The sequence below is a fragment of the Eschscholzia californica genome, unplaced genomic scaffold (genome assembly GCF_041429995.1).
Source record: "Eschscholzia californica isolate CP2 unplaced genomic scaffold, dmEscCali1.0.p SCAF_3, whole genome shotgun sequence".
Lineage (NCBI taxonomy): Eukaryota > Viridiplantae > Streptophyta > Magnoliopsida > Ranunculales > Papaveraceae > Eschscholzia > Eschscholzia californica.
Window position 1 is genome coordinate 64,981,679 of NW_028238420.1, and position 12,324 is coordinate 64,994,002.

At 37.2% G+C, this 12,324-nt stretch overlaps 2 protein-coding genes across 5 annotated transcripts; both read left to right on the forward strand.

The window, feature by feature from the left end:
• The first annotated feature begins 35 nt into the window (after positions 1-35).
• On the forward strand, positions 36-4,898 carry LOC147553381 (protein STICHEL-like 2). 4 transcript variants are annotated; one of them, XM_086665149.1, is made up of 10 exons: positions 61-406; positions 523-572; positions 658-692; positions 851-2,540; positions 2,629-2,848; positions 3,008-3,193; positions 3,292-3,501; positions 3,697-4,402; positions 4,484-4,553; positions 4,645-4,898. In XM_086665149.1, the coding sequence occupies exons 4-10, from the start codon at positions 927-929 to the stop codon at positions 4,717-4,719; spliced, it is 3,081 nt and encodes a 1,026-aa protein (XP_086521275.1). In that variant the 5' UTR covers positions 61-406; positions 523-572; positions 658-692; positions 851-926; the 3' UTR covers positions 4,720-4,898. The 4 variants fall into 4 exon arrangements, with proteins under 4 accessions (XP_086521272.1, XP_086521273.1, XP_086521274.1 ...); XM_086665146.1 differs by lacking the exon at positions 523-572 and having other exon boundaries at positions 36-456; XM_086665147.1 differs by lacking the exon at positions 523-572 and having other exon boundaries at positions 50-406.
• Positions 4,899-9,057: 4,159 nt separating this feature from the next.
• LOC147553382 (adenosylhomocysteinase-like) lies at positions 9,058-11,112 on the forward strand. The gene is made up of 2 exons (XM_086670509.1): positions 9,058-9,906; positions 10,117-11,112. The coding sequence occupies exons 1-2, from the start codon at positions 9,196-9,198 to the stop codon at positions 10,861-10,863; spliced, it is 1,458 nt and encodes a 485-aa protein (XP_086526635.1). The 5' UTR covers positions 9,058-9,195; the 3' UTR covers positions 10,864-11,112.
• The last annotated feature ends 1,212 nt before the right edge of the window (positions 11,113-12,324 follow it).

Below are 12,324 nucleotides of genomic sequence, written 5' to 3' on the forward strand. Positions count from 1 at the left end.
AGTAAACCAAAAAAGTCATTATTTCTTTCTTCTTCAACCTGACCAACTTCTTTCCAATCCGGACGAAAAACTCATAACAGTCGATTCCAAATATCCCATATTTACCGAAAATACCCTTCTGATTTCTGAAGAAAGCTCAGCTTTCAATACCACAAATCCCTGTCAACCAAACAGTTTTACTTTCTCTCTCTACACGTTGTTAAGAAGGAACAATGGCATCTCATTAATACCCTCTCTTATTACTCTTATTTACTACCCCTCACCACCATTATCATTCTCCCTCTTTTATTACTACTACTCTTCACTCTTTCAGTCTCTCTTTCTCTTCAATATCACTAACCAATATATGCCTTTTTAGGGTTTGGGTATTTCTTATTTTTCTCCCATTTTTTGATTATTGTTTTGGGTAAGTGGGTTTTCATGGAGGTTCATGTTTAAAATGCCAGAAAGTTACAGGTTTTCATTTTTCTTGGTACTTTCTTTTTTGGTGATAGTGATTCTTCCTTTCTTTGATAATGTCAGTTGAGATCATTTGTGGGTATTTCTCCTTTGTTGATTTTATGAGTTAGAAAGTAAGATTCAATACTATTTGAGTTACCCATGAACAGAATGTTGTTTTCTGAAATGGGTTTTCATTTTCTTCTATTTCTGTTGCAGGAATGAAGCTCTGATGAAAGAAACTGCACAATAAGGTGAGATTTGTACTTTCATTTCTCCATTTTTGATATCTGATGTGAAACTTATCTTTTATTCTTTCATTTTATGAATCTCTTCTTTTTGTGGTTCTGTTTGATGTTGATTGTTTTTCATTGGTTACTATTTGATTATGATTTGTTTATCAATGATTCAGGGTGGTTACTGTAGTTCATTTTCATTAGGGTTTGAAATTTGAGTTCTTAAGTTGAAACAACAAATTTCACTTGAAAATGGCTGATGGAAGGAGACATTCTGTTGATCTTCCTCTTTCTAGAACTCTAGTAGCTCTAAGAAGAGTTAGGTCTTTGCGTGATCCTTCAACGAACTATGTCACTAAAAGTTCTAATTTTGTTGATAATCTTACTTGGGAAGAAGATGGTCTTTCTCTTGGGTTGAGAAATGATTGTAAACATGGAAGCTTAATGGGTAGTCCACTTAGGTGCCATAGTTTTGGTTTGGAAGAAACTAGGGAGGAATTACCCAATGATCCTGAATTGGTTTGTAGTCTCGTAGAATCTGATTTTAAGTTTAATAAATCAGATAGAGTTGGAAATAGACGTTTGGGTCATGTTAGAAACACACATATCGAAGAATCTGGTTTTGTAAGATCTAATGGAGGTGTTGTTTATGGAAGAAAATCATGTGATAGTCGACACGATAGTGATCATGACCGAGCATTGGGATTGGTTTGTGTACCTCCTACCTCAACCCTGGAAGATGAAGATTCATATAGTGAAAAAACTTTAGGATCTGCGCAATTAGATCCGGCAGATTATAATGCAACAATGCTGAAATCTGGGTATAGTAAACAAATAAAATCAGAAAAGGTTTTGGGATATGGTGGGAGTAATGGAAGTAGTCCATTCCCGTCTCTAAGTGATTCCCGGATAGGTGGTTCTAGCCATAGCACATCATTATATGCGAATGACGAGATGGATAATGTGGGTCATAATCATCGTGGATGTGGGATAACTTGTTGCTGGTCTAGAACCCCCAGATTGAGGCAAGTCGGGCTTTCCTCGGAAGTAGAAGATCATCCACTATTATCAGGGGACATAGGTGAATTGAGTTTATCCGAACATGACACAAACTGCAGTTTTGTTAAGAGAGAAACTGCTCCGTATTCAGAGAGCCCAAGGAATCTCAGTCAGAAATTCAGGCCCAAAACTTTCACTGAATTGGTAGGACAAAATGTTGTTTCGAAGTCTCTCTTAAGTGCCGTGTCACAAGGAAGAGTCACCTCATTTTATCTCCTTCATGGTCCCCGTGGTACTGGTAAGACTTCAACGTCAAGGATCTTTGCCGCTGCTTTGAATTGTCTCTCTCTTGAAGAACAGGGACCTTGTGGGTTGTGCCGAGAATGTATGTTATTTTTTTGTGGAAGAAGTAGAGATGTGAAGGAGGTGGATCCTGCTAAGATAAATCGGGTAAGTCGGGTTAGATCCCTCCTTAAAAGTGCCACTCGCCCTCCGATTTCGTCACGGTATAAGGTCTTCATTATCGATGAGTGTCAATTACTTCAAGCTGAAACATGGGCAACCTTTTTGAGTAAACTTGATGATCTTCCTCGTCATGCTATTTTTATAATGATTACGTCTGATCTCGAGAACCTACCACGAAATGCTGTGTCACGGTGCCAAAGATACCACTTTCCAAAGATAAAAGATGTCGATATAGTGCAGAGGTTGTCAAGAATCTGTGTTGAAGAAGGTCTTGACTTTGATGAGATGGCATTAGATTTCATTGCTGCTAAGTCAAGTGGTTCACTCCGTGATGCCGAAATGATGCTTGATCAGCTAAGTTTACTTGGAAAAAGAATCACAATCTCATCGGCACGTGAGCTTGTGAGTCACTAGTAGCATTTCAATTTGTACTTGAATACAAATCCAGATTTAGAAATCTCACGATTTTCTTTTTGTTGACAATATACAGATTGGAATTGTTTCAGACGATGAATTGCTTGAATTGCTCGATCTAGCTTTGTCGTCTGACACGTCAAATACAGTCAGAAGAGCTAGGGATCTTATGAGATCAAGGGTAGATCCTATGCAACTAATATCGCAGCTTGCGAATCTCATTATGGACATTCTTGCCGGAGGATGCGAGATAGGAACCACCGAAGTAGGACGAAACTTTTGTGGCAGACACACTTGTAAGTTTAGTGTATTTGATCCAAAATCTCTAAACCCTTCCTCTTTCTGTGAAGTTTTCGATAATATTGGAGTTAGACCACAATATATATGATGACCTATATTATGTATACATTATTGAACACGTTCTCACAACTCGTGTCTTTATTGTCATGTTTTAGCTGAGGTGGATTTACAGAAACTGAGACATGCACTAAACATACTCTCCGATACCGAAAAACAGTTGAGGACATCAAAGAATCAAACGACATGGCTTACAGTAGCACTTTTACAGTTAAATTCTGTCGATTCCTTTTCCTCCGAAGCGAATAATTCAAGAGCGTGTTTGGGAACAACACAACAGAGAGGTAAGAGTGTTCGAGGTCTTAGTTTTGTCGGTTATTTTGATGAGTCTCACATAGACTATAAAGAAAGAACTAATCAAGAGTTCATACTTGCTGTGCAGATGATACCACATCTTTAACCGGGGAAAGTCAGAAGCACTCCGTTCCATGTTTTTGTTATGATAATAAGCTCCGAACTTCAGATATACATCCAGATGGGAGTGGAAGATTGGAGACCATTTGGAGTACAGCCACAGAAAAATGCCAATCCAAAACTCTTAGGAGTTTTTTACAGAAAGAAGGAAAACTATCATCTGTTAATGTTAACCAAGGTAAGATTCACGAAGAGTTCACGCACTTAAAATCCGTACGGGTTTAGACAGTTTAGTATGGTTTGGTTAAAGTTGCTCAATTGAGTAGCTCATGTCATTCTTGTTTGCAACCGTGGTTTTCTTGTTTAGAAACTCTTAATAATCTTTTACGAAGTTTTAGATGGTTATGTCATGGTTGAATTGTTCAAGTTTCAGGTCTTGCAATAGCCGAGGTAAATTTCTCCCGTCCTGATTACGTCTCAAGAGCTGAGAAATCATGGAAATCGATTGCTAGTTCACTTCAACTTGTTATGGGGTGTAATGTTGAGATCCGAATCAACCTTGTGCCTACGAAGCATACCAAATCGAAGAAACAAAGCTTTAGTTTATTGAGTTGTTCTCGAAGAACAAATTCAACAATCGAGGATGGCACTGATCAGTCTGATAGTTTTGACTTCAGCTCGAGGAACGGCAAAAAGAGAGGGATGCCTACTAAAAGTTACTCATCTGATCCTGGAGCTCAATTATCTCCTATATCTTCCCATTCTATAGAAGCAGCTACTACTATTAGAAACAGTGAAGGAAATGCTCTAAGTACTGGAACAACCATGTCTGTTCGATCTAATCAAGATGAAACAGAGAGTAATGCCCAAATAAGAGGCGATTCTTCTCACAAAGACAATGTGTTTCCTAATCGAGAATGTGAGAATCAACCAAGCTGTTTCTCGAAGAGAATAAGATTTCAGAGAAGGTCATGTTCCTTGGATGATTCTCGTAAAATCTGTCTGAAAATTCAGCCTCACAACAAACTGGAATTACCCGTTCCACAGAAGATTCCTCGTGAACCACGTTTCTGTCCGGATGATTATATTCTTCGTTCGAATTCTAATACATTTACCAACAGCTCTGCAGATGAGTCTGGGTAAGTATTTTGGACCTTCTCTTTTCATCGTTTATTTCGATTCGTCGATGTCGTTTTCTTATTTCTCTTTCTTTTTGGCAGACTAGAGAAGGAACCTGGGAACGGCTCGAAGCTGCATTGTTGGAGAGCTCCGAAGCTTCCGTTGAGGAAGGTAAATAGTGTCCCATTCTAGTGCTAAATCTTGAGTATCAAACTGACGTGTATTTTTACCACATAATGCGATTCTCTATTTGAAATTGCAGGGTTTGCAACTTAGACCGCATGACCAACGATCTCAACTGGTTGGATGGCTCTTACCTTGTGCAGCTGCGAAGTGAATGCATAAAAAGCTTTGATGACTATTCCTGTTTGGGTCAGAAAAAGAATCACAATGAGCGTTATATTGTTTGCTCTTTGATGTTGTTCACAAATTTATTGAATATTAGAACTATGTTTAAGAAGCAAGGAAACAATATTTGTTAACATAAATGACTGAATGCATTATGTCATGTAATTTGGAGTCAATCACCTAGAAATGAAAATGTCCATGAGGAGAGAGAAAGAGAGTTGACTTGAAAATAAAAATCGTTGATATCGTGTAAATCTGAAGTAGGTTTTCACTTGTAGTCTTTTCTAAAATTGTTGAAATGTGAATGTTTAGTAGAATATACCAAGGTTTAATTAAACAGGAGACGTTCTGGAATTTTTTTCAGACAGATCCACCTTGTTATGAACCACATATATTGGGTGCTCCTCTTTTAACACTTCCCGTGGGCCTTGGACTGAGCACTCCAAGGCCCACAACCTGGGCAGTCTGGGGATACTCCAATTGACTTTCAAGCCCACCGCAAATCTAGTCTGAATGTACTCAAACTGCTCCCGTCCATGGAGGGCTGATAATAAGCGCGGGCCAAGAGTAATTTGGCGGAACACCTATAGTCCATAGACCCACCTTTGTGGGAATGACAATTACACATGGATAGGCAAATATTTTAAATAACGTCTTTACCAGCGGAGCTAGAACAAGTTCTAACAATAATTTAGACTTTCAAACATTTACGCCTAACTTGGTTATTTGACGGGGAAGATTGGTGTCATCACAATAATGACACCCCCACGTTCCTGTGTGTAACACTTGATATACATGACAGATCGTAATGAAGAGATCCGACGATAAAAAAGAGTTCAATATATTTAATGATCTAAAAAATACAAATTCATATATTCGTATAGTTAGGAAGCTAAGAAACTCGCCCTAGAAATTTTATTCATTTAGTTATTGTTCATTGTAATGAATCAACTCACAAACAACAATTAAATAGATAGTTTAGTCAAGTAGAAATAAGAAACTATGTGACACCTATATATATACTAATTGGTCCGAAAATGATTCACGCAACGGAAAAAGTAAATGTTGATTGGGAAGTTTTATAAGGCCTCCCCAATTTTGTTAAAAGGCCTCCCCATGAACTATTAAACTTGGTAAATTATCATTGAGGTTTGAGGATGAGCCTTTTAACAAAAATGAGGGGGCCCTATAAAATCTCCCATATTAATTTGAACTTTAATCTAGAGTTTGTAGTACTCTCTCTGGAAGAAGTGGTTTATGGTTAGGAGGTTTATGGAAAACATTTTTTTTGTGGCATCATGCATCAATTATGTAATTTGGATCATTTATGCAATATCTGTTCATGCCTATAAAATTCTTGTCTAGCTAGCTACATTTGGATGTAATGAGAGTTATTTTCTTTTGAACTCTTTATCTTTGAAATACATTTTTTTTCAGTATTTTATACTAAATTTGTGGGAAGTTGGGGAAAACTAAAGAATAATAAGAGAGAGCAATGAACTATAGAGTTTGGAAAGTAATAAAAAACAAATGGGTTTTAACTCACCCACTAGTTTTTTTTTTATGAAATCTCGCCCACTAGTTAGAAAAATGTCTTTAGCATCAAGAAATGCGGAGTAGAGTGTAAAAGAAAAGAGTAATGCTGTTTAGAGCGAAGGTGGGTAGCGACCCGAAAAGCGACCCACTAAAAAACGGAGACGTGGCTTGAGAAATAAAATCACGTGATTTTTGAAGATACACGCACGCCTGAATATTCACACTTCAATCCTTAGTTATATCGTGTTTCAAATTTAGCCCTTCTGAAAAGTTGATATGGACCGTTGATTCTAGTAACTGTCTAGATTATAACAAAGAAACATCCAAAACCCCCCAAATATTGCATATCGCCCTCTCCCTCACTCCATCTCAGGTCGATCTCTCCCCCTCTCTCTCTCTCAAAAAATCAACTCCAAGATCAACCGAGTTGCTTTCTACGATTTAGATAAAGAGGCACACACATTTTCTTTCTACGAGATTGGGAATTGAGGATAGAAGTTCGATGAAGATGGCCATTATCTCCATGATTATAAACTTGTAGAAGAAATAGTTATGCTTGGAATCTGGCTGTGTTTTAACTTTTAATATCAAATAAAGAACAATATATGATATTTATTTTGGGAAAGAATCACTTTTTTATAGGGAAGAATGAAACTCCATGGGCAAATAAACTTTTTTCTTGATAGCAGTTTGATACTGTGATTTTTGTGTGCCAAAAGTATCTCTTTGACAAAAGTTGAGACAAATATTTTGTTGTTATAATCTGGACCATTGAAAATATCAACGGTCCAGATCAACTTTGTGAATGGACTAAACCTGAATCACGGGATAACTGGGGATTGAAGTGTGAATATTCAGTATTGTATCTTTAGAAATCACGTGAATTTTGTTTCGTAAGCCACGTGTCTGTTCTCTAATGGGTCGCTTTTGGGGTCGCTACCCATCTTTCGCCCTAAACAGCATTACTCGAAAGAAAAAGGTAGGGAACAGTTGCCCCAAGCAAGACACATGTTCTACAAAAGAAACTTAATTTTTGAAATAGTTGTTGTTGCAAAATTTTCAAGCCTCAGTTCCTAAATAATCATATACTGATCCTTGTGATCCGTGGGTGATCCATATATTGATTATCTTTCTAATGGAGGATTCCTTTGAAATTTCCATTTTAATGATTGGTTGTTAATTAGTCTCAAATATCTTACCAAATATGAGGAGATCCGTCTTAATCGTCTCACCAAATAAGATCTACATGGATGCAATTGTAGAGCTGCACGGTTGAAGCTGCATTGGAGAGCTCCCAAACGTACACTTGGGGAAGGTAAACTAGTGTCCCATTCTAGTGCTAAATCTCGAGTATCAAATTGATCGATCATGTATTTTCACCACATAATTCGATTATATATTTGAAAGTGTGGGTTTGACAACTTAGGCCGCAAGACCAATGATCTCAATTGGTTGAATGACTCTTACCTTGTGCAACTGCAAAGTGAAATGCAACAAAAACTTCGACGAAAAATTTATGTTTGGGTAGGAAAAGAATCACCATGGTTGTTATATATTGATTGTTCTTAGATGTTTATACAGTACAAATTTATCGAGTGTTAAAACAATTTTTAAGAAGCAAGCAAACAATATTTGTTAATGTACTGTTTTCTAGCATTACTCCAACTATATAATACTCGTCAATGTGAATGCTTAGTATAGTACAAAAGTTTGACGGGTGTGACAGGTTTAAATTATACAATAGACTTTGTCGGATTTTATCATGGTCCTCGTGACCTATCAAATGTAGAAGGCACTCTCGTGGTCTAGTGGTTTCTAAACATCTTTTTGTGGGGCTAAGATTTCAGATTTTAAGCGTTTAATTCTCTTTTCTTCCGAAACTTGAAAAATAATCAATAAGAGTTTTTCCCAACAGATTTTCAACCAAGGGAAAAATCTCCATTAAAGTATAGAAACATTCCTTAATCCATAATCCATTATTTGTTGTTTGAGTGTGTCAGTTATAAAGGTCAACAGATGTTTGTTCGAAAATCGAGTGTTTGCAGAAAAATAGACAGGGTGCTAATAGAACCACCCACTTATAGCACAAAACGGGTGCCTTTAGTAATGTACGATAGTCATTACAATGATGTTGATACATCAAAAATGTGATGACTACAGTAACTGCTAGATTAAACAAGAAAGGCCCTAAAGCCCATCTACCTCCTCTGGAAATCGAACTCGAGACCACCAGAGACCTTTGGAGTATATGTCAACACATTAACCACTTGGGCCACCAAGTGTTGACTGTGGAACAACTCTTTAGTCTTTACTAAAACACATTTCAAATTTAGTACGTGTGATCTTTTAAATAGACTTGTGGAGCATAAGCTAAAAATAAAACTTCATATGTTTTTTTTGAGAAATTGACTACGATCTAAGAGCATCTCCGTAACTCTAACGAAAACTCTAAAGTCTAGTTGTCAAGTATTAAATAAAGATTATCTTTCCTAAGTGTCAATATTTTTTTTAGTCTCCAATGAAGATCTCTAAAATCTCTCTATTTAATACACATGTCAGTCTTAAACTTAATAGAAAAAAAATAATTTTGAAAAAAAAAAAAATTCCCATTGCCCTTCAAAGGTGCTCGAATTATTGGATCTTCCCATTAAATACTTTTTTTATTGGAATATCATCTCTTTAAATGATTGGTTGGTAATTAGTCAAGTATCTTACCAAATAAGCGGGTCCCATTATCTAGATCCGATTTCAAATCATGACATTTTTACCAAATCAACTTTTGTAATCCAACGATCCACAGTTTTCTCTAACCAACTAACTAACTCCCACCTCGACCATCTCTTCCCCCCTATTTAAACCCTAGACCTCTCCACAATTCAAATAAACCCTCCACCTTTTCTCTCTCTAAATTCATTTCTGCAAATTCATCATGGCTCTCATCGTCGAGAAAACCGCTTCCGGCCGTGAATACAAAGTCAAAGACATGTCTCAGGCAGATTTCGGCCGTCTCGAAATCGACCTAGCCGAAGTTGAAATGCCTGGTCTCATGTCTTCCCGTACTGAATTCGGTCCATCTCAACCCTTCAAAGGTGCTCGAATCACTGGATCTCTTCACATGACGATCCAAACCGCTGTCCTAATCGAAACTCTAACTGCACTCGGTGCTGAAGTCCGGTGGTGTTCTTGTAACATTTTCTCGACCCAAGATCACGCAGCCGCCGCCATTGCTCGTGACAGCGCTGCCGTGTTCGCGTGGAAAGGAGAGACCCTTCAGGAGTATTGGTGGTGTACTGAGAGATCTCTTGATTGGGGTCCAGGTGGTGGTCCTGACCTAATTGTTGATGATGGTGGTGATGCTACTCTGTTAATTCATGAAGGTGTTAAAGCTGAAGAAGAATATGAAAAAAGTGGGAAAATACCTGATCCAACTTCAACTGATAATGCTGAATTTCAGATTGTTCTTCAAATTATTAAAGATGGGTTGAAAGAAAACCCTAAAAAGTATCACAAAATGAAAGATAGATTGGTTGGTGTTTCTGAGGAAACTACTACTGGTGTTAAGAGATTGTATCAGATGCAATTGAATGGAACTTTGCTGTTTCCTGCCATTAATGTTAATGATTCTGTCACCAAGAGCAAGGTAATAATCTTTTTCAATTCTCTCATTTTGATTTTCAATTATGTTCAGATTGAATTTTGTGGTACTATAAGTTTGATTTCATATATCTAATAGTTGATTACTTTCAAAGATTTGACATTTTTTCATTGTCTGAATCTGACTCGTCCGGATCTGAATCAAATGAACCCAAATTTATGAACTTACATTATACTGTGATTTTGTTGAACACAGTTCGATAACCTTTACGGATGTCGCCATTCCCTCCCTGATGGTTTGATGAGGGCAACTGATGTTATGATTGCCGGTAAGATCGCTTTTGTTGCTGGATATGGAGATGTCGGAAAGGGTTGTGCTGCTGCACTCAAACAAGCTGGTGCTCAAGTCATTGTTTCAGAGATTGACCCAATCTGTGCCCTCCAAGCTCTCATGGAAGGTATCCCAGTTGAAACCCTTGAAGATGTTATATCTAAGGTAGACATTTTCGTTACAACCACCGGAAACAAAGACATTATCATGGTTGACCACATGAGGAAGATGAAGAACAATGCCATTGTTTGTAACATTGGTCACTTTGACAATGAGATTGATATGCTTGGTCTTGAAACTTACCCTGGTGTTAAGAGAATCACAATTAAGCCCCAAACAGATAGATGGGTATTCCCCGATACCAAGACTGGCATTATCATTCTTGCCGAAGGACGATTAATGAACTTGGGTTGTGCCACTGGACACCCAAGTTTCGTCATGTCTTGCTCGTTCACTAACCAAGTGATTGCTCAGTTGGAGTTATGGAAGGAAAAGAATACTGGGAAATACGAGAAGAAGGTATATGTTTTGCCTAAACATCTTGATGAGAAAGTTGCAGCTCTTCACCTTGGAAAACTTGGAGCTAACCTAACCAAACTCTCTCAAGATCAAGCTGACTATATCAGCGTTCCTGTTGGAGGACCATACAAGCCTACCCACTACAGGTATTAAGAAGGCGAAGAAAGTAAGGGTTTCGTTTCGTGTTTTTATTTCTGTTTGATTTTTATTGTTGAGATAATAGGAGTTCCATGTCTGCAATTTGTTTGACATGAGAGAATATAGGTTAAATTCTTTCCTTTCTTTATTCTTTTTGTGAAAATAAGGTAGACCTAAAGGTGTTCTAAAATGTGTATCTGAGGTGAATTGTGAGGTTTTCTAATAGATGCAACTTTGGCCCTGGTTAGCCATTTTGAGTTTGAATCTAGATGGAATTTGTTTCCTTGTTTGTCTTTGTTTATTATGGCCTAATTTATGGGTTCAATTTTCTTTATCTACTTTGTATTAATGTAATGGCACACAAGAGACTTCTACTTTTTGTTTTCTGCAAACCAAAAAGGAAAAGCCGAATAGCATCTGCAAGAAACATTTGCCCAAGAGAAGGAACCTCCATGTGCTTGACGGCGGCGATGAAGAAGAATACAGTTTGCAGGAGTTCTTTGGTGAAGGGCTGACCACCATATATGAAATCATGAAAAGCTACATACACCATACGGTGCCGCCTGACTTCGGTTAAAGGCGTTAGACCTCTGCTGTCTATAGGTACCATAGTGATTCGACATCCATCACTTTGGACAGACCATGGACTCTGTCCATGTGAACTTGTAAAGTGGGGAGAAGTGCTATAGAAACCAAATTCCAAAGGTTTTGAGTCTTTTGACTTGGACTCTATGGCTTCTATAGCCATATATTTGGGCCTATCTACATTTTTTGCTCAGCAGGATTAAAGATGGGTTGGATGACCTAAGCCTAGAAATTTAGATGGGCCTACTTCTAAAGTATGTGCCAATTGTTGGACCCGTAGGCCCCCATATCTATTTTTCCTTTTTCTTTTTGAACTTTCTAGGCTAGAAAAGTGAAACTATCTCTGTTTCTCTTTTCATATAGTAACAATATACCTCTTAACAAAAAAAAGAAAAAATATAGTAACAATATACTTCTCATGGTCTCATCTACATAATATTTATTGAGTATACCATTTAAAATTGTATATTTTGACAAGGATAAAGAAATTAATGAGTACTAAACTAACATAAAAACAAGATTAGGAAGTTTAATTTGCCTTCATAAAAACACAAAATACATAATTCACTTTTCACAAATGAAAGATCAACCATACATGAAAATATTCAATACGATCATCATATGCCTAATCAAACCTAGCACCCTTGTGAAGTCTTTTTCTTTACAATAAGTACGACGTTCATCTTGTTCGCTAGTGGCCAAATACTTTTTGCGAAACAACAATATCTGAACCCAAACTCTACATTAGATAGATATACATATTACCACACAACCAAAACGAATTTTACCGTTGTGGTTCAAACTTAAACCTCTATTTAACATTAAACCAACTAATATTTGTTAACCTACTTGGGAAGATCCATAAGCTTAATATGACCTTGATCTTTTTTT